Here is a 20,340-nt window from a genome sequence, read left to right on the forward strand (position 1 = left end):
TCTAAGTTCTGTGAGCTGCTCTAGTAAATCAGCCAAACCCAAGGAGGGAGTCAGTGGGAACCTCAGGTAACAACCCAGACTTGCAGTAGGTGTCTGAAAATGTGGGAGCAGTCTCGTGGGAGCAGACTAAGCCATCAACCTGTGGGATCTGATGCTAACTCCAGGTAGCGTTATAACTGAATTAAATGCGTAGGTCACCCAGTCAGTGTCCAATAATTCAGAGCCAAGTGCCCTTCCAGGTGCATCCCCACCGAAGTGCTAGCCAGAAGGCACTTCATATTTGTTCAATGACTGGTAGGAAAGGCATAGAAATGATTCTTGTAATGTTTAACAGCCTTAATTTATCATGAGAACTGGAAGAAAAAAACTTCACTGGAAGTCAGGCAGCGACAGAACTAGAATTCTTAGGTGGTTTAGTCTACACTTCATATCCTTATAATCAGGACCTGTTACAGTGGCTCCTGATGATGTTAAGAGAAGGAACAGGTGGGGGCAGGACTAAACAGGCCATTTGCTTTTCTCAAACAGGTGCCAGAACCACCATCACTCCACTCCCACCCCCACCCTCTGCAAAAAGAAAAAAAAGAAACAGATTCTGATAGGTCCTCATCTTAGTCCATTCAGGCTGCTGTAACAAAGTACCACAGACGAGGGGCTTCCATAACAGGTACTTATTTCTCACAGTTCTGGAAGCAGGAAGTCCAAGATCAAGGTGCGTGCGGGCAGATTCAGTGTCTGGTGAGGGCCTTCTTCCTGGTACATAGATGGCTGCCTTCTCGCTGTGTCCTCACATGGAGGAAGGGACAAGGGAGCTCTCTGGGGTCTGTTTTCTAAAGACAGGAATCCCACTCATGAGGGCCTTGTGCTCCTGACTTAATCACCTCCAAATACCATCATCACCTTGGGGGTTAGGATTTCAACATGAATTCTGAGGAACCACAAACATTCACTCCATGGCAGAAAAAGTCTACATTGCAGTGAATGAACTAAAATAGTCCCTGATGTTCAAAGGCTGTTTGAGACAAGTGTTCTTTAAAGCAGCATTCCCCACATTGTTTCTAGGAATTGCTGTAATGTGGGAAAAACTGGTTTTGCAGATAGCATCTCTCAGGGTGGGTGAATGTTCTCCAGAGAGACTTGGACAAATGTTGCCTTAGAGATGTTTGGTCCACAAACTAGGGTAAAAGTGCTACATTCTCATGAAGTCATTTAAATAAACTCTTGTGTTACTAGTAAAGCAATTTAATGAAACATTTTATAACTAATTTTACATCATATACAAATCTAAGTTACATTTAAAGTTGTCAACTGAGCTCAAGATCACTAATTATCAGAGAAATGCAAATCAAAAGTACAATGAGGTATCACCTCACACCAGTCAGAATGGCCATCATTCAAAAGTCCACAAATGACAAAGGCTGGAGAGGCTGTGGAGAAAAGGGAACCCTCCTACACTGCTGGTGGGAATGCAGTTTGGTGCAGCCACTATGGAAAACAGTATGGAGATTCCTCAAAAGACTAGGAATAGACTTACCATGTGACCCAGGAATCCTGCTCCTGGGCATATATCCAGAAGGAACCCTACTTCAGGATGACACCTGCACCCCAATGTTCATAGCAGCACTATTTATAATAGCCAAGACATGGAGATAGCCTAAATGTCCATCAACGGATGACTGGATAAAGAAGTGGTGCATTTATATAATGGAATGCTACTCAGCCATAAAAATGACAACATAATGCCATTTGCAGCAACATGGATGTCCCTGGAGAATGTCATTCTAAGTGAAGTAAGCCAGAAAGAGAAAGAAAAATACCATATGAAATTGCTCATATGTGGAATCTAAAAAAAAAAAAAAAAACATAAATACAAAACAGAAACAGACTCATAGGCATAGAATACAAACTTGTGGTTGCCAAGGGGGCAGAGGGTGGGAAGGGACAGGCTGGGATTTCAAAATTGTAGAATAGATAAACAAGATTACACTGTATAGCACAGGGAAATATACACAAGATCTTGTGGTAGCTCAGAGAAAAAAAATGTGACAACGAATATATATATGTTCACGTATAACTGAAAAATTGTGCTGAACACTGGAATTTGACACAACATTGTAAAATGATTATAAATCAGTAAAAAATGTTAAATAAAGTTATCAATTGATAGTGGTGTCGGATTGACATTAGCAATCACTACGTGATCAAGTAGACTGCTTTCCTGTGCTTTATTACAAAATTATTTTTATTGAGTTAACTACTCAAGTTTCAGGCTTTTAATTTTTTCCCCAGGTATATGCTTTTATTTAGGGCTCCTAAAGCTTCAAATCAATTGTTCCTTCCTATCTTTGAACTCAGTCCTTTCTCAGTTTAAGGCAACATCTATCAGCAGACATTGATTTAAATCTTATTCTTAGCTATTACTATGACATACAAGAAAATAAAACCCATCAACGAAGCTGAACATTTATTGAGTGGGTTTTGTTGTTTATGTGTTAGGGACCATGATATGATTAGCACTGAATCTCCACACGATTCCTATTACATTTATGTTCAGTATTTGGAAGGCATCTGAACTTGTATGGCACTTACTTTAACAGGTTTTAAAGCCCTGCTAAGTAGTCACATGTTAACAGCAGAGCTAGAATTTTATTAGCAACAGCTCCCAACTCTGTATTTCAGTGGTTCTCAACTTTGGCTGCTCTTTAGAAACATGTTAAAAACTCAGGCTGCCCCACCGGTTCCTGAGACCAGTGAAATCCGTCTCCAGGATGGGAGGCAGGTGTCAGTAGTTTTCAAACTTCCACAGGTGATTCACATGTGCAACCAAGGCTGAGACACCAGCTCTCACTAATCCTCAAAGCATTTCTTACCATTTCACATTCAGAAAGGTAGACAGTTTGGGCAAGTCAATACATGATTAAGAAGGCCCCAGAACAGCCATACCACCCTGAATGAGCCTAATCTCGTCTGATCTTGGGATATGGTCCCAGACCTGGGGTTCATGACAAAGAAATGAAGCTGATTAAGTTGGTGGAGGGAGCAGAGAGGGCAGCTGTCAGATTTTGCCTTAAGTTTCCCTCAGGGAAGACACTGAGATCATCATGAAACATTAATGAGACTCAGATATTCCAAATCTAACCCTACACCATTTTTTTCACCCAGAAATTTATTGCATTTACCAAACTATACAAAAGTAGACATTTCCATTAAAAGCCCAAGCATTAGTCATGTCCATCTTTCTGGCAAATATCAAACAAAGGATGACGTTGAGAACATTTTTACAACAGCTGATTAAACAGTAACCGTATTTCAAAACCAGAAGCACCCACTCCAAGAGCATCTCAGTGAGAATGATGTGAGATTCACTCCTTTACTCATGTCCTGTGTTCTGCCAGGTCCAGTAGGGGGCGCTGTCACCTCTCCTGGACCAGGTAGCGGAAGACTAGGTGCAGGAGTCCAGACCCGCCGCTGTCCTGCTGCTGATAGTCCAAGTCTGAGTGGTGAGAAGCCCAGACAGCAGGACAAAAGTCTTGCTTGTACATTATCAGCCGCTAGTCCCCATCGTACCTGGTCCCGTCACAAGGAAGGATGCTGGGGGGTGGGGGGACAGAAAGAGCACACAGGGGCTCTGGGGCCAGGAGGAAAAAGGGAGAGAAGCCTCACAGGATGTTTCCGCGCTGGTACGGGCAGCACTCAGGGTCAGAGGTCCTCCCCAGCCAGGCCAAACTACAGGCACAGAAGCCCCAAGTGTGGTGTTACCATCACCACCAGCCCAGGGAGCCAAAACCCCAAAGACGTTCAAAGCCAAGACTGAAAACACTCAGTCCCTCCATCAGTCAAGGAAAAGCTGCCCCGCAGAGGAAAGCACGCGCCTCATGACACAGGCCTTGCCCATCGCATGAACACACAGCAGTCCTGGGCGCGGTTGCCTGGTCCTGGGGTCTCGGTTTTGCATGAAGGGGTGGCAGGGGTTCTTTCAGGGGAAGTCTCTCTCCTTTCAGCACCTGAAGCAAAGACGCTGGCAACGGGGCCTCAATTTGGAGGCTCCCCTAACTGCCATCAGTGAAGTACACTTCGGCTTAGCTGCAACCCGAGGTGCCACCGTTCAACATCGGCACACTCACCAGGCCATTCGCAATGCAATAGGATGAAGCCACCCCATGATAGCGATCTAAGCGTGGCCCTTGGGAGGGACCTTAGTTCACTCTATCATCTCTCATAACCTGCTCGAAGCAGCTCACATGAACCTGCTCATCTCCGTTGTCATCACTGATACAGGAGAACAGACATGGAAAGGCCACTCGCCCCACAAGCAGTGCACACGGGCACAGGGCACCTCAGTTAGGTTCTGCAGCCCCTATTCCAGTGGTCTGGGTGGGGTTATGTGGGTATGATAATAAGGTATCATCCTTATGATGTTTAAAGAGAGTTCTTAACCTTTTAAAGACACACCAAAATATGATAAAACAATACATTTGGCATTTTTTTATCAACAAGCTATAATTTAATGATCTTGCTTGATAGGTAATATGTCTGAAAGTTTCCATAATAAAAAGAGAAAAAAAATGTTTTGAGTTCTGGTACAAAAATACGGAACAAAGTGGCTCGTACCGTTATGACTCAGGGATGACTCACACATACTGCAAGCAAACTAACTTATGCTGCCTTAAAATACTAGCATAACATAATAAGGAGAAAAATGCAAATGAATTCTAAAAAATCCCACACATCCACTGGTAGCTACAATTTCCAAATTCAACACACCACTCCCAAGATAAAAGTCAAACATTTCAAAAGGAAGGCATTAAAAACATACATTTTGCGAGATATCACCTGCAAGTTGAAGAGTTAATTCCAAGTTTTCTGCATTTTCAGAATTCAAATTCTCAAGTAATCCTGTGTATCAGTCCCTTTTCCAGATACTTTTCTATGAGTTCATTATTCATACAGTCAACAAATACTGAGCACCTTTAGGCACTTAGCTCCCTGGGTGTGACACCGAAGACAGAAGCCCTGCCTTCCTGGAGGGGATGTTATAGACACTCTAACAGGCCATTAGAGAAAAATGTGTTATGTTTCTAAGCATGGGCATGTCTATAAACTTTTATTTTAAAGAAAATTCCTAAGAGTTGAGGTCATCCTGAAATGTAATCTGTAAAAAATTTACTTCCCATGTGCTATCGTTACCGTTCTCAATTCTCAAATGCTTGGAATGCCACCACTTTAAAACCTTGTCTATTAAACAGAAATCCAAGAGGGTCTTCACTCTTCCACCTAAAGTCACCAATTTTGCCATAATAAGTCCTTTGGAAATAGCCACAATATGCCTTATCTCATATGGTGGAAAACATCCCTAGATAATACCTTAATGCCTCTAAATGATTTGCCCAGTCTGACGAATGCACCTATTGAGTGGTCTCCTTAAAGACCTTCCCACCAAGGACTACGCCTCCAGCTCAGCATCATGTACCTTCAGTACAAGGTCGTTCCATGTTCAGCTTTCTCAATTATAGTGTGTATGCTGCCATTTTGTTGGGATAATTTCTAGCCAATCTGAAATCTACTAAAAAAGAAAGCAGACACCAGGGTACCAACATCTTTCATGCTTAAAGGCAAATGTATTCAGTCCCCTTCCAAGCGGCACAAAATCAGGTATCCTATGCGCTTGCTATTTCTCTTCCAAATCAAGCTGGAGACAACTTTTGAGGATCCACTCATCCTCCACCATCTTGCACCATATTCTGGTAAGTAGCTTACATAGGGAGAAAGGAATATTCTCACTGACCTACAGGTTAGTCAAGTGGGGAGCAGGCTGGGAGGAGAGCTAAGTCTATGGTGTCTTCCGCTGCCATCAAGCTCACAGTAGGGCCGCATCACCTTGCACCAGCAGATAGGCCATGGCAGGGATAAAGGCACGGGAGAAGAGGAGGAGTAGAGACTGGGTGTCCTATGATGGAGTGAAGAGGCTGCTGGTTGGAAGTGAAGTCATCCTTTTTAGGATGCCATGCCAAGGAGAAAGCCTCCAAAAAATCCACCAGTCACCAGAACATTCTTCTTCACAAATGACACCACCTAGGAACAGAAGACAGCACATCAGTTATTCTGCTAAGGATATTGTTATTAGGAAGTAGGACACAGATCAGAAGGTGAGATGCTGGGTCTTTGTCTACCCATTGTCCATGGCTATTTTCATGGTATACACTTTGCACCCTCACTCGCCAACAAAAGTCACCAAACCTTCTATTGATCCTTGTGGGTTTAACCTTTGAAAATGCCTCTAAGGTGAAGATACTCCAGGTAAGGCCGACAAATTGGTGTGTCTACACACACTGTACGTGAACAAGGTAAGTCTCACCTCCTCTGCTTTGCTTTTGACCTCCGTAGGTATCTGGTTGCTCTTACGGATCTTCAGCTGCTCCTTGGCTTTCTTCATGTCCTTCTCCACGCGCTGCCAGTCGACTTTGATGTACCCAGTATGGTTTGCAAGCTGTAGTTTCAAAACCAACAGGAAGAAAAGAAACACATTCTTATTTCTCTTTCTCAGGATAAATCACTGAAATGCATTGTCAAAAACCCTTCTTACTTGCTATTTTGTAGACACTTGCCATCCAGTTTTTTGTATGACAATGACATTCATTTAACATCTACTCAGCACCCACCGTACATGCAAGGCCCTAGGCCTGGCACCGGAAATCAACAAACTGGCCTTCAGTGACTGCTGGCAATTCTTTTACTGTATTTATACTCTTACTAATCTCTATAAAGTTTTAAGTTAGCTTAAAAAGAATGGCAAAATGAAAATCAGAATTAGAAGTCAAATGGAACACAAAGAAACCTTAAAGCCAACATAAGTCTGAGTTTCTTGACAATATGAACAGAGCAAGGCTATCAGGTAGTGATCACTGCTGCTCAGAAAGAAGTCTTCCAGAACATGACCCCACTGAGCCTCTCATAAGTAAGTTCATTTAAGGGGAACCGGGAGAAGCACATCCAAATATACCTAAGAATATGCCTTCTTCCCTTGGGAAAGACAGCAGGCCCAAACACAGCAAAAACAATTTCATCAGGAACGTGTGAAGAGAATAAAACTGATTCAAGTATGTGTCATACTTGACGGCTCAGCGCTATCCAAGGACTGAGGAGCCTGATCACAGTCCACCAATCTTCCACGATAAATTAGCTCTACCTGGATATCTCGAAATACCTAAAACTGAAATTCTTCTCTACTGTCTAGTCTTTTTCTACATCCTTGCTCTTCCTCTAGTCTGTTTTAGCTACTTCACAAGTAATCAAGGAAATGAACATTAAAATTAATTAGCTACTATCATTTTTTATCAGCTTTTCATAGCAGCTTTACTTGTAACAGTCAATAACTGGAAACAACCCAAATATCCATCCACACAAATTGGGCCATGTTCACCCAACAAGATATTACTCAGAACTAAAAAGAACAGACCACTTATAGCAGCAACATAATCGAATCTCAAAAACTGTATGCTAAATTAAAATTCTGACTCCTTTACTCCACTCTGTCTCCCACAGGACAAAGTACATAGAACTACTTGAAGATTCTGATGGCAAAGAGGGCATCTGACTGGAGAAGGCCAGAGCTGTGCGTGTCGCATTGTCCCTCCAGTATCCCCTGGCCTAGACTCCAGGCAGGACTCAAAAACATTTTGTCAAAATTCAACACACATTCATGATAAAAACTCTCGGAAAAGCAGAAATAAAGGAGGAACTTCCTCAACGTGATAAAGAGCATCTACAAACACACGCTTCCTGGGCACAGGCGGAGCGCTTTCACCCAGTGCTAAGAACAAGCCAGAGGCGTCCGCTCGGCCTGCTCCTATTCAACACTGTCCTGCAAATGAAGTCAGATACATGGAGAGGCAGGCTGTGTGCATGGAATGGAAGGCTCAACATACAACCGAGGTCCAATTCTCTCCAAACTGAGCTACAGTGACTGCAGTCCCCATCCCAGCAAGACGTTTTACAGATATATAGACAAGCTGGTTCTAAAATGTGTATGGAAAGACAAAGGAACTAGAACAGCCAAAACAATTCTGAAAAAGAACAGACTTGGAGGAATCACACTATCTAATTTTAAAACTTACTACAATGCTACAGCAATCAAGACACTGAGGTAGTGAAAAAGGGACAGACAGACAGACAGATTAACAGGACAGAATAAAAAGTATAGAAACAGACAACTCAATTTAAAAAAGGGCAGAAGATCTGAATAGACACTTCACCAGAAAGGATATCTGGACAGCAAATAAGCACATGAAAAGATGTTCTACATCAGTAGTTGTATCATTGTGAGCCCAACTGGGACACAGCCTTAGGGCAAAGGTGAGTACCTGAGGAAAGCCAGAAGAGCACCTAAAGCTGTTATAAGGTACAGGAATAAAACTGAACCACAGATGTACAAGATCTAAATGGGAAAAATAATAAAAGTTTAGGCAAAGACATTAAAGAAGACCTAAGTAAATGGAGAGAAAGCCCATGCTCACAGAAAGATGACTCAATATCATAAAAGATATTAATTCTTCCCAAATGTATCTATATGGTTCCCATGCAACTTAAACAGAACTTTTAAAAATAATTAAACAAGGCTGCTCTAAAATTTAGGAAAAAAAGTATGCGGGAGACCCTGTCAATCTAGAACTCTATCCCTGGCCCATCGGTCAGCAGCTTCCCTCCACCACACATTTAACTTTCACCCAACCCATCTGGAAAGCCCACTCCAATTCTGATTCTCATGTAGAAGTTACCTTGCTAAAATGAGGGCTCGAATCCAGAGACTCTGGCACAATTCAACAAAGTATGGCTCGTACAGAGCAGTGGTTCTCAAACTCTGCTGCATATTAGAATCACCTTGGAAGTTTAAAAAGATTCCGACAGAGAAAACTCCAATTCGAAAAGACACGTGCACCCCAGTGTTCACAGCAGCACTATTTACAACAGCCGAGACATGGAAGCAACCTAAACATCCATCAACAGATGACTGGATAAAGAAGAGGTGGTGTACAGATACAATAGAGCACTACTCAGCCATAAAAAAGAATGAAACAATGCCGCTTGCAGCAACAGGGATGGACCTGGAGGGGGTTCTTATGCTAAGTGAAATAAGTCAGAGAAAGACAAAGACTGTGTGATATTACTTACATGTAGAATCTAAAAAATGATACAAATGAATTTATTTACAAAACAGAAACAGACTCACAGACATAGAAAACAAACTTATGGTTACCAGGGAGGACATGGGGAGATAAATCAGAGATTTGAGATTAACATATATACACTACTATATATAGAATTGAAAAACAATAAGCTTCTACTGCACAGCACAGGGAACTATATTCAATATATTGTAATAACCTATAATGAAAAAGAATCTGAAAAGGAATATGTGCGTATATATATGACTGAATCACTTTGCTGTACATCTGAAACTAACACATTTGTAAACCAACCATACTTCAACTGGGGGGAGCGCAGAGCTCAGTGGTAGAGCACATGCTCAGCACGCACGAGGTCCTGGGTTCAATCTCCAGTACCTCCATTAACAAAAAAAACCATACTTCAATTAAAAAACAAATTCTGAAAAATATTCTGATATACAAGGACACCTACCCCCATGAAATCAAATGGGGGGGGGGGCAGGCCCTAAGCATCCGTGTTTTTTTTAAAACTCCAAGGTGATTCCGATATGGAGTCAAGTTTGCAAACCAACGCTACAGACCAGCCTCAAAAAACCAGCACCCAGTGGTTCTAAAATAAACTCTGGGCGGAGAGACAGCAGAGGACATCTGACTGCAGTGTCATTTAGCCCTCACTTCTCAACACCAACTGCTCTGGATCCTGGTCAAACAGTACACGAAAACAAGTACAAAGGCTACCCCAGTGTCACACTGCCACACACTCTGTTCTATTCCTAACAGACAAGTGGAACAGCAAGCAGAGAGGAACAGTTCACATACAGACCTGAAGGAGAAAAAATCCACCTCCCACAGCTGTTGCAGCCAACTTTCCAACCTTCTGGAATATGAAACCCGTGCACCTACAAAAACCAAAGCAACATCAGACAAGTTAATACGTTGTCAGATAAACACAAACATGCACTTGGAACAACGTTCAGATCCTACTCACCTTGGGATGTTCCAGCCCCTTCCTTCTCCAGACACAAAGCCTCAGAAAGACCCTGGCTCCACTCTTGGCTCTTCTACTTACTTAATTTTGTGCTCTTGAGCAAATCCCTTAAAACTCCCAAGTATGTTTGTAAAAGATGAATCTGGCTACATTGTGGAGAATGGATCAAAGCAGGGAGGAAGAACAGCAGACTCCGGCGTGCAGGCTGCGCCGGCGGCACAGGAGGGAAGGGGGCTGGCGGGCTGGGCGAAGGCATTCGGTGGAGACGGCAAGGAGGGAGCAGCGAGCACATAAAACACAAGTGTGTCCTTTCCAGAAAACTTGGCCCTGAAGACGGCTTGTAAAAGCCTACCCGTACGTCTAGGCTCCCCATTTCCCCATTACCTGTCTGCCTTCATTTTCTACCACTTTCCCCTTGATACAGTTCAGCTCAGTAGGAGAAAATAATAAATATATCTTAAAATAGAAGACCTCACCAGGATTTTAAATGTTCTTAAACGAAAGCTAGATATATCTCAGAAGGGACTTCTAAAGTGGAGGTGGTAGGTCTAGTAAATAAACAGTAAGGACTCATCTTAATTCTTAAATCTGATTATAAACTGAAGTAAATTGCCTGCACCCTGCATCCACTGGCCCTAAGTCCCTCACATGAAAGCATTAACTGACATTCTGCAACTGAGACTGTTTAATCAGAGATAAATGCAACCAGCTGGACCATGACCTAGCCCTCATTTCTCCCACCTTTTTTGAAAAACCTAACATCATAGATAAAGGTGTTTTTCTCCTTCAAAGAAATTGGGAGAAAAAAGGAAGTATATATAAACTCCAGTAATTTTCTTCTCAGTCTCTTTCATCTTTAAAATGAGTTCTATAGAGTAAAGAACAGAACATATGTGGAATTCTTTAAGCCATGTGTAAATGTGTCCCAGAACAAGAACCAAGAATCAATTATATAGCAATAGAAAAGATATCCTGCCCTCAATAAACGAAAATTCACAATACTGCCAACCAATTAAAAATTACCAGGCATGCAAAGCAGGAAAATAGACCCACAATGATGAAAAAATAAAATAAATTGAAAGCAACCTAGAAATGGCACAAATGCATCCAAAACCATTAGAAGTTTTTAAGACTGTATTCCTTCCTCTAGCTTCTATGTATTCAAGAAGCTAGAGGAAAGAACGTACACTTGATGGAATTAACAAGCTTAGATACTATAGAAGAAAAGATTAGTAAAACATGACATAACAATAAGAACTATCAAAATGAAACAGAAAAATACATGAACATGGTTGTGATACTGAATTACAGTCATACACTGCGGAAGCCTGGGGGAAGGGTATGTGGGTTCTCTCTGGGTTAGCTTTAACAAGCACCTGTGAATCTACAGTTACCTCAAAATAAAAAGTTGAAAAAAACAGTGTCAGTGAACTATGGGAAAATTTCAAGCAGTGAAATTTGTCTAATTGGAATTGCTGAGGGATAGAAAAAATATTTGAAGAAATAATGAGAAAAATATTCCAAATTTGATGAAAACTGGAGGGAGATCTGAAAAGCTTAATGAACTCAAAGCATAAGAAACACAAAGAAAACTATACAAAGATACAATACAATCAAAATGCATAAAACAAATGATAAAGAGAAAAATCTTAAAAGCAGCCTGAAAGGGAGGGAGGGACATATTAGGTACAGAGGAATAAAATTCAGAAACAGCACATTTCTCACAGAAAATAATGCAAGCCAAATGATAATGGAACATTTTTAAAGTACGGGGGTGGGGGGAACTCTGTCAATCTAGAATTCTTTACCCAGTAAAAAATAGCTTTCAAAAAACAAAGATGAAGTGAAGACATTTCTCAGATATATAAAAGCTGAAAAATAAATCATCAGCAGAAGAAAAGTACAAAGAATGTTAAAAGGAAATCTTTCAAGCAAAGGAAACTGATACCAGATGGAAATCTGGATACACACAAAAGCATGAAGAGCACAAGAAATAAACTATGGGGTAAATATGAAAGGTTTCATTTTCATTATTAAAAACTATGAGAATTCAACGTTTAAGGAAAATAATGAGAATGTATTATGCATTTATAACAGATGTAAAAGTAAAATGCATGACAATGAAAACAAAGGGTAAAGAGGTAAAATGGAAGTATTCTATGTGAAGTGGTTGTATCTTTTGACGAAAGAGCAGGGTAAGTAAAAGATGTATCCTATAAACTCTAAAGCAATCACTAAAATTACACAATTAAGAGACAGCTAATAAACCAAGAAAGAGAAATTATGAACAGAATTATGAAAAGTATGTGATCCAAGCAAAAAAGAAAAGAGGAAATAAGCTGGACTTCATCAAAATTAGAAACTTTTGTGCATCAATGCACATTATCAAGACAGTGAAAACACAATTTAAAGAACAGAAGAAAATAAAATCATGTCTGTATCAAAAGAAAGAATTATTTCAACTCAACAACAGAAACACAAACAGCTCAATTTAAAAATAGGCAAAGGACCTGAATAAACATTTCTCCGAAGCAGATGGACAAATGGCCAGCAAGCACATGAAAAGACGGGCAACATCATTAGGCATAAAAACCGCGACACTTTACACCCACTTTTTAAAAACAGGAAAATAACAAGTGTCGGTGAGATGTAAAAAAACTGGAACCCTTGTACCCTGCCGATGAAAGTGTAAAATGGATCAGCCACTATGGAAACAGTTAAATGATTCTAAACTGTTAGACACAGAATCACCATATGATCACGCAATTTCACTCCTCCTAAAGACCTGAAAACAGGAACTCAAACAAATACCTTGTACACAAACATTCATAGCAGTACCATTCACAAGAGTCAAAAGGTGAAAACAACCCAAATGCCCAAAAATGAACAAATGAATTAAAAAGCCATAAAAAGGAATGAAGTCCTGATGCACACTACAATGTGAGTGAGCATCAAAAACATTTTGCTAAGTGGTGTGTGGAGGGGAGAAGACAATGGGGAGTAACTGCTCAACAGGGATGGGTTTTATTTTGGGGTGGTTACACAAAAGTGTGAATGTACTAAATGCCACTGAATTTTATACTTTAAAATGGTTAGTTTTTTGTTATGTGTATTTCACCTCAACCAAAAAAAAGGTACATACACACACACACACATACACAATATACCTATTTTTATTATACATATATACACATACATGTATATTTGATCCAAAAGGAAAAAAAGAGAATACCAAGATGATAAATTTAAACCCAATAATAACAAAAAAGGAAGAGATTGTCAAATTGGATTTTAAAAAAGGAAGACACATCTACATGCCGCCTACAAGAAGCCCAGTTTAAACACACAGAGTCCACCTTCCTGAACTTTGCCCCAAGCGCCTCTGTACCCTTTTGCTGTAAGAAATGGTATCCACGAGTACAGCAGCCCTCAGCAAGCTCTGTGACTGCTCCTAGGGAGTCATCAAACGTGAGGCTACGTTTGGGGACCCTCAAACTCTGCAAACTAGGGACTTCAGTGAGGGTCAATATACAAAAATCAACTGCATTTCTATAACAAAAGCAATGAACAGTGACAAATTGAAATTTTAAAAGTAACAGCATTTACAGCAACACCAAAAAACAAAATATTTATGGATAAATATGATATAAGATGTGCAAGACCTGCAAAGCATTGTTGAGAGAAATTAAAAGAAATCTAAACAAATGGAGAGATAAACGATGTTTATAGGTCAATGCTGTTAGGCTTTTTGTAGAAATTGGCAGCAAGCTGATTCTAAAATTCATATGAAAATGCCAAGCACCTAGAACAGCCAAATCAACTTTGAAAAACACACTTGTAAGATTCACATTAACTTATCTCATGACTTACTATAAACTTACCTTAATCAAAAACAGGGTGATATTGGAACCAAGATAGACAAATCAATTCAACAAAGACATACAGTCAATCGATTTTCAACATAGGTGCAAAAGCAATTCAGTGTAAAGAAGTATAGCCTTTTCAGCAAATTGTGTGGACACATCAGATATACATGCAAAAAAGGAACTCAGATTCCTACCCTGCAACATACACAGAAAGTAAACCAAAATGGACCATGGAACTAAATGAAAATCTAACCCTATATATCATGCAGAAGAAAACGTAAGAGAAAATCTTGGTGATATAACACCAAAAGCTATAAAAGAAAGAGTTCATAAACTGCATTTCAACATTACGAACTTCTCTTTGAAAGACACTGTCAAGATAATAAAACTAGAGTAGAAAAATATATTTGCAAATCACATATCTGATGTAAGACTTTTATACAGAATACATAAAGAACCCTCACAACTCGGTAGTGAGAGAGAACACCCCAATAAAAATATGTAGAAAATACCGAAACAGATGCCCCTCCAAAGATACATGGATGGTAAAAATAAACCTGTGGAAAGATGCTCAACATCTTTATAATCAGAGAAATGTAAATTAAAACCACAGTGAACCATCACTTTATACCCACTATGATGTTCACAAGCAAAAAGACATTATGCCAGAAATAGACTGACAGATACAGAAGACAAACTAGTGGTGACCAGTGGGGAGAGGAGAGGGAGAGGGGCATGGTAAGGATGGGGATTAAGAGGTACAAACTTCTGTATATAAAACAGAGAAGCAACAAGGATATACAGTACAGCATAGGAAATTTTAGCCATTATCTTGTAGTAACTTTTAATGGAGTATAATCACTAAAAATACTGAATCACTATGCTGTACACCTGAAAGTAATATAGTATTATAAATCAACTATACTTCAAAAAAAAGACATTATGCCAAGTGTCAGTGAGGATGTGTGGAAATTGATGAAGATGTAAGATGGTACTTTAGAAAATTGCTGGGTAGGTTCTTAAAAAGTTAAGGCATTCACTTACTATGACTGAGTCAACCTATTTCTAGGTATTTACCCAAAAGAACTGAAAGTATATGTTCATACAAAGATTTGTGCACAAATTCATAGCAGTTTTAGCCCCAAAGTGGAAACAAACATTATTCATCAGAGGTGACTAGATAAACAAACTGGTTCATCCATATAGTGGATGACCATTCAGCAATAAAAAGGAATGAACTACTGGTTGGTACACAAACAGCAAAGATGAACCTCGAAATTAGTATGCTAAGTGAAAGAAAAAGGCCAGACAAAAAAGAATGTGTCCTGTATAATTCCATTTATATATATAATTCTAGAAGATGCAAAGTGATCCATCGTGACAGAAAGCAGATCAGCGGCCACGGGGGCATGAAAGGGAGGAGGGCGAGATCCCAGAGAGGAAGAGGAACTCTCAGAGTGATGGATATGTTCACTATCTTGCTGGTGGTGATGGTATGAATGTGTACATGTCAAAACTTTTCAAATCTATACGTTCAACAGGTGCAGCTTATGATATGCCAATTTATTAAACTGTTTAACAAAGTAAGAAAAAAAGAGACTAGCCAAGAAGTTCCAGAAGGACAAGATCGCACCTGCGCACACACTGCTGCTGACGTATGCAGAGGTGTTGCGGCAAAGTAGCAGGAAAATGCAATAAACTGAGTTGGGACAATTGGATATTCCACATGGGGAAAAAAGATGAAAAAAGGACTCTACCACACATCAAGCGCCCAAAAAAAGTCCAGGTGGGTCTATAAATCTAAATGTGAAAAGTATAACAACAAAGTTCTAGCACATGGGGTAGATAAAGATTAAATAAGACACAAAAATTATTAACCACTGAGGTAAACATTTATAAAACTGACCAACATTAAAATTAACATCAGTTCATCAAAAGATACCAAAAGAGAAATGAAAAGACAACCACAGGGGAAAGGGGGGGAGGGATAAATTAGGAGTTTGGGATTAGCAGATACACACTGCTATATACAGAACAGATCAACAGCAAGGTCCCACTGTAGAGCACAGGGAACTATATTCAATGTCTTCTAACAGCCTATAATGAAAAAGAATATGAAAAATTGTATGTACATACATATGTATGTATAACTGAATCACTAGGCTGTATGTATACCAGAAACTAACACAACATTGTAAATTAACTATACTTCAATAAAAAAGAAAAGAAAGAGAAGACAATCACAGAAAGCAGAATGAGTAAAAATATCTGCAATATGTACAACCAACAAAGCACTTATGTTCACAATACAGACCTAATCAAAGGGGAGTAGTGCAATGTAATGAAAAGCACTGGAGATACCACCAGCTTTCAGACTGGTAAAAATGTATCAGTCTGACAATGTCAAGTGCTCACAAGAATGTAGAGGATCATCATAAAAGAGAATTAAATAAAGGCCATTTGCAGCAGCAACATGGATGGACCTAGAGATGATCATTCTAAGTGAAGTAAGTCAGACAGAGAAAGACAAATACCATATGATTTCACTCATATGTGGAATCTAAAAAAGAAAACAAATGAATAAGCAAAACAAAACAGAGTCATAGATGCAGAGAACAAACAGGTGGTTGTCAGACTGGAGAGGGGAGGGTGGTGAGAGAAACAGGTGAGGGAGATTAAGAGGCACAAACTTCCAGTTACACAACAAATGAGTCACGGGGATGAAACGCGGGGAACACAGTCAGTAGTAATTCAATAACTTCGTACGCTGACGGATGGTAACGACTTACTGTGATGATCATTTTAAAATACATAGAGGAACCGAATCACCATGTTGTGCACCAGAAACTAACATCTAATTATAGGTCAATTATACTCCAAAAACAAACCAACCCATAGAAAAAGAGATCAGATTTGTGGTTAACAGAAGCACGGGGGCGGGGGATTGGATGAAGGCAGTCCAAAAGCACAGACTGCCAGCTATAAGATAGTAAGTACTAGGAACGTAATGTACAGCAGGACAGATGTATAACTAACACTGCTGCAGGTTACATATGAAAGTTGTTAAGGGAGTAAATCCTAAGAGCTCTCATCACAAGCAAAAGTGTCTTTTTCTATTTTTTAATGTTGTATCTACTTGAGATGATGGGTGCGCACTCAACTTATTGTGGTCATCACTTCATGATGTACGTAGGTCAGATCATTATGCTGCACCCCTGAAACTCACACAGGGCTGCATGTCAATTACATCTCAGAAAAACTGGGGGTGCAAATGAGGATAGATAATAACAGTGCCAATTTCAAAGTTGTTGTGAGAAGGAAATGACATATCTATATACTTAAAAGAGTACCCGGCATGAAGTAAATACTGACCATGCATAACTATTAAATAGCACTTTAACATGTTTAGATGTACGGTATACATTAAATGATCAATTTCACAAAAGTCAATGTATTTTCATTGGTTAAAGACGACAGTTCTTATAACCACAACACTGAATCATACAAAAAAAGATACCGGACCTGTTTCACAGGACTTACCATCCAGTGACACCTCCAATTAACAGCTGGGTTGCCACGCTATACTTTTCTGCTGAAGGCCCAGATTCCTGCCCAAACAGCTTGCGCCACCATGGCTGCTTTTTAGCCAGTTCTGCAAGGTCCAGTGACTCAAAATTTCCCTCAAAGTTTCCTACAAGAATTAGGATACTGAATAAGAAAATAGTTTTACAATAAATCAGTACCATTTCTAACTTTTAAGGTAACCAAGATAGTTATAAGACCCTTGAAATATTAATCTATTTTAAATAGTAAATTAATTCAAACTCTGACCAGCAACTTTTGAAAATCAGACTAAAATCAACAAACATCTTAGAGAAACAAAACCTAGAGAATTCAGAATTAGTACTCTAGTTTTTCCTCTCAAATTTAAAAACAACCGAAAGGACCTAGGAAAAACTGTTAGTAATAATAATGTATCGTAACTGAACTGGAGTTTCTTCATTTGTCTCTCTCAGGAGTAACTCAATACTACTCAGCAGTATTACGTGGATCTCCAGTGATGGCAAAGATAAGAGGTAATGTTCAATTGAGGTCTTAGTACTTATGTGGCAATGCGCTAAGGAATAAATGTGTATATCTAATTAAATCCACAGAACAAAGTAGGTATAGAACAAGATACTATTTATCAAACCATATTTTACTAATAAATGAAGACTCAGAGGTTAAGCGATTTCTCTGCTCAAAAAGGGAAAAAGAGTTAACAAAATGTCTAATCCCTCTCTCTCCGGGAAGATAAATTTAATGAAAGATGCACAAGACCTGTACATGGTAAGTGAAACAACACTGTAGAGTGGCAATCTCAGTCAAAAAGTAGGCTTTCATCTGGAAACGGAGAAGCTGCTTCTAAAATTCATATGCAGCTGCAAAGGACCTCAAATAGTTTTTTCAGTCGGTATGGCTGCACAACAAATCACCCTAAAACTTCATGGAGCCAAAACAATCATTTAGGAAAATACTGTGTGCCAAAAGTGGCCAAAACAGTTGTGGGAAAAAAAGAACAAAGTTGAAAAAATTTCAAGACTTCTTTAAAGCTACAGTTAACATACAGGTAACCAGTGCCAAGACTTAAAAACTACTGTATTTGGCACAGTGTAGAAGTAGATGTACACATATAGTCATCTAATTTTCAATAACATGGCACCGAAGTAATTCAGTAAGGAAAAGAAAATGTTTTCCACAAATTGTGTTACAACTACTAAGTATGTGTTAAAACAAAAAACACCTCTCACACAAAATATAATTGAATACTTAATTCTATAAGGATCACAGAGCCCAATTTAGCAGAACGAAAATATGGACGTTTAAGGAACTGGGTCTTCTATGGCCTCACAATTAGTTCAATGAAGTTTTATTCTAATGTAATCACAAAACATCACTGCTGTGTTGAAGAAGAAACTGCCTCCGTGGGTTAAAGAGTATCACTGAAAACAAAAATGACTTTTGAGGTTTCTTTCATGTAATTTTGCCAAATTACAGTCATAGGGGATCCAAAGCATAGATATTTAGTTCACCCAACTTCAGTCATTCAACAAACGCTAGTAAGCACTATGTTGACAAGGCAGCAGACTTGCTTATAGGCCCAGGAAATCAATGCTCAGAGTATTACGTGATCATCAGTATCATAAAGATTGAAATTCATGACGTCAATCACCAACTTTCTCACAGCAGTTTCCTAGGTGCAAATTATCTGATCATCCTACATATTTGAAGTGAATGAGGGCAGTCTGGTTTGCGAGGAAATGCACTGTGCAATCCAACACCTCAGAGTCACCTAAGTTCAGTGGTGTGCTGTTGTTGGAGACGAAAGTCCAAAGAGATAAAGAAGCCTCCTAGGTCTAAAGGTGCCAGAATGCTTCCGAGAACAGGGACAAAATGTCTCCACGCCCAGGCTGCCAGGGGCGGGGCCGGAAGGCTTGCTGAGCCGGAGCGCGGACAACACCCGGGAGCAGTTCGGCTCCCGCCCGGCTGCTGACCTTGGCCGGACCTTGGGAGCGGCCGGGCCAGGGCCGAGCCCCAGGCGGCCTCCCCGCCCCTGCGCCGCTTGGGCCCCCGGGGGAGCTCCGCCGGGACTGCGAGGCGCGGAGCCCTCCCTCTTCCGGAGCCCGGGCAGGCGGCTCCTCGCGGCGCCAGACGCGCGCGCGCCTTCCCTTACCTTGACTGGCCGCAGCCATTTCGACGAGCTCGTCTCGCGATGACACCCGCAAGGGCTCGGCGCGGCAGGACGCTGAGTGGCGCGCCGCCGTCACCGTAAGGTGGCTTCCGGCACGTGGAGCAGATGTTTCCATTCCCACGGCGGCGGCGGAAGAGGGCGGGCGGGGCGCGCGGCGGGCCCTCCCCATCTGCGCGCGCAGCCGCGTCACAAGGTTCAGCGGCCGGGGTCACGAGCCCCTCGGCCCCGCCCAGCAGGCGCGCCGAGCCGCGCGTGCTCAGAAAGCCTCCACGGGCGGGGCTGTTCAGCCAGATGCTGTGGGGCTGGCTTCTCTCCTAGAAAGGACTTAGTTGTACGGGACCGCAGCGCGGCCCTTCCCGAGTCAAGACTGTTCTACCCCTCACTTTACTAAAAATCAAGAAAGCTGGCTTGTCGTCTCCGTTCATGAAGCATTGACCAAATATTTATCAGGGCCTGCTACGTGCCCGATGCTGTTCCACTAGGGGAAGACACATTTAAAAAACAGCTACCGCTATAACCAAGAGGAGCACTCAGAAAGAAAAGAGCTTTCTTGCGTACGACGCCTACGGAACCTTTTAACCACGTGCCAGA

The 20,340-nt window shown here is 40.7% G+C and overlaps 1 protein-coding gene across 1 annotated transcript; it reads right to left on the reverse strand.

Moving 5' to 3' along the window:
* Nucleotides 1–4,481: 4,481 nt before the first annotated feature.
* FUNDC2 (FUN14 domain containing 2) lies at nucleotides 4,482–19,875 on the reverse strand. The gene is made up of 5 exons (XM_031446380.2): nucleotides 19,732–19,875; nucleotides 17,559–17,709; nucleotides 9,988–10,063; nucleotides 6,356–6,487; nucleotides 4,482–6,072 (listed from the first exon to the last, which is right to left on the reverse strand). The coding sequence occupies exons 1-5, from the start codon at nucleotides 19,862–19,864 to the stop codon at nucleotides 5,995–5,997; spliced, it is 570 nt and encodes a 189-aa protein (XP_031302240.1). The 5' UTR covers nucleotides 19,865–19,875; the 3' UTR covers nucleotides 4,482–5,994.
* Between the last annotated feature and the right edge of the window lie 465 nt (nucleotides 19,876–20,340).

This window comes from Camelus dromedarius, chromosome X (genome assembly GCF_036321535.1).
Source record: "Camelus dromedarius isolate mCamDro1 chromosome X, mCamDro1.pat, whole genome shotgun sequence".
In the NCBI taxonomy this organism is placed as follows: Eukaryota; Metazoa; Chordata; class Mammalia; order Artiodactyla; family Camelidae; genus Camelus; species Camelus dromedarius.

Coding starts and splice junctions, on each gene's coding strand:
- FUNDC2 (XM_031446380.2), bottom strand. CDS start 19,864: ATGGAAACATCTGCTCCACGTGCCGGAAGCCACCTTACGGTGACGGCG. Junction 10,064..17,558: donor ATTGGAGGTGTCACTGGATG/GTAAGTCCTGTG, acceptor TGGTTTTTGTAG/GTGCACGGGTTTCATATTCC. Junction 6,488..9,987: donor GTGGATTTTTTCTCCTTCAG/GTCTGTATGTGA, acceptor TTGAAACTACAG/CTTGCAAACCATACTGGGTA.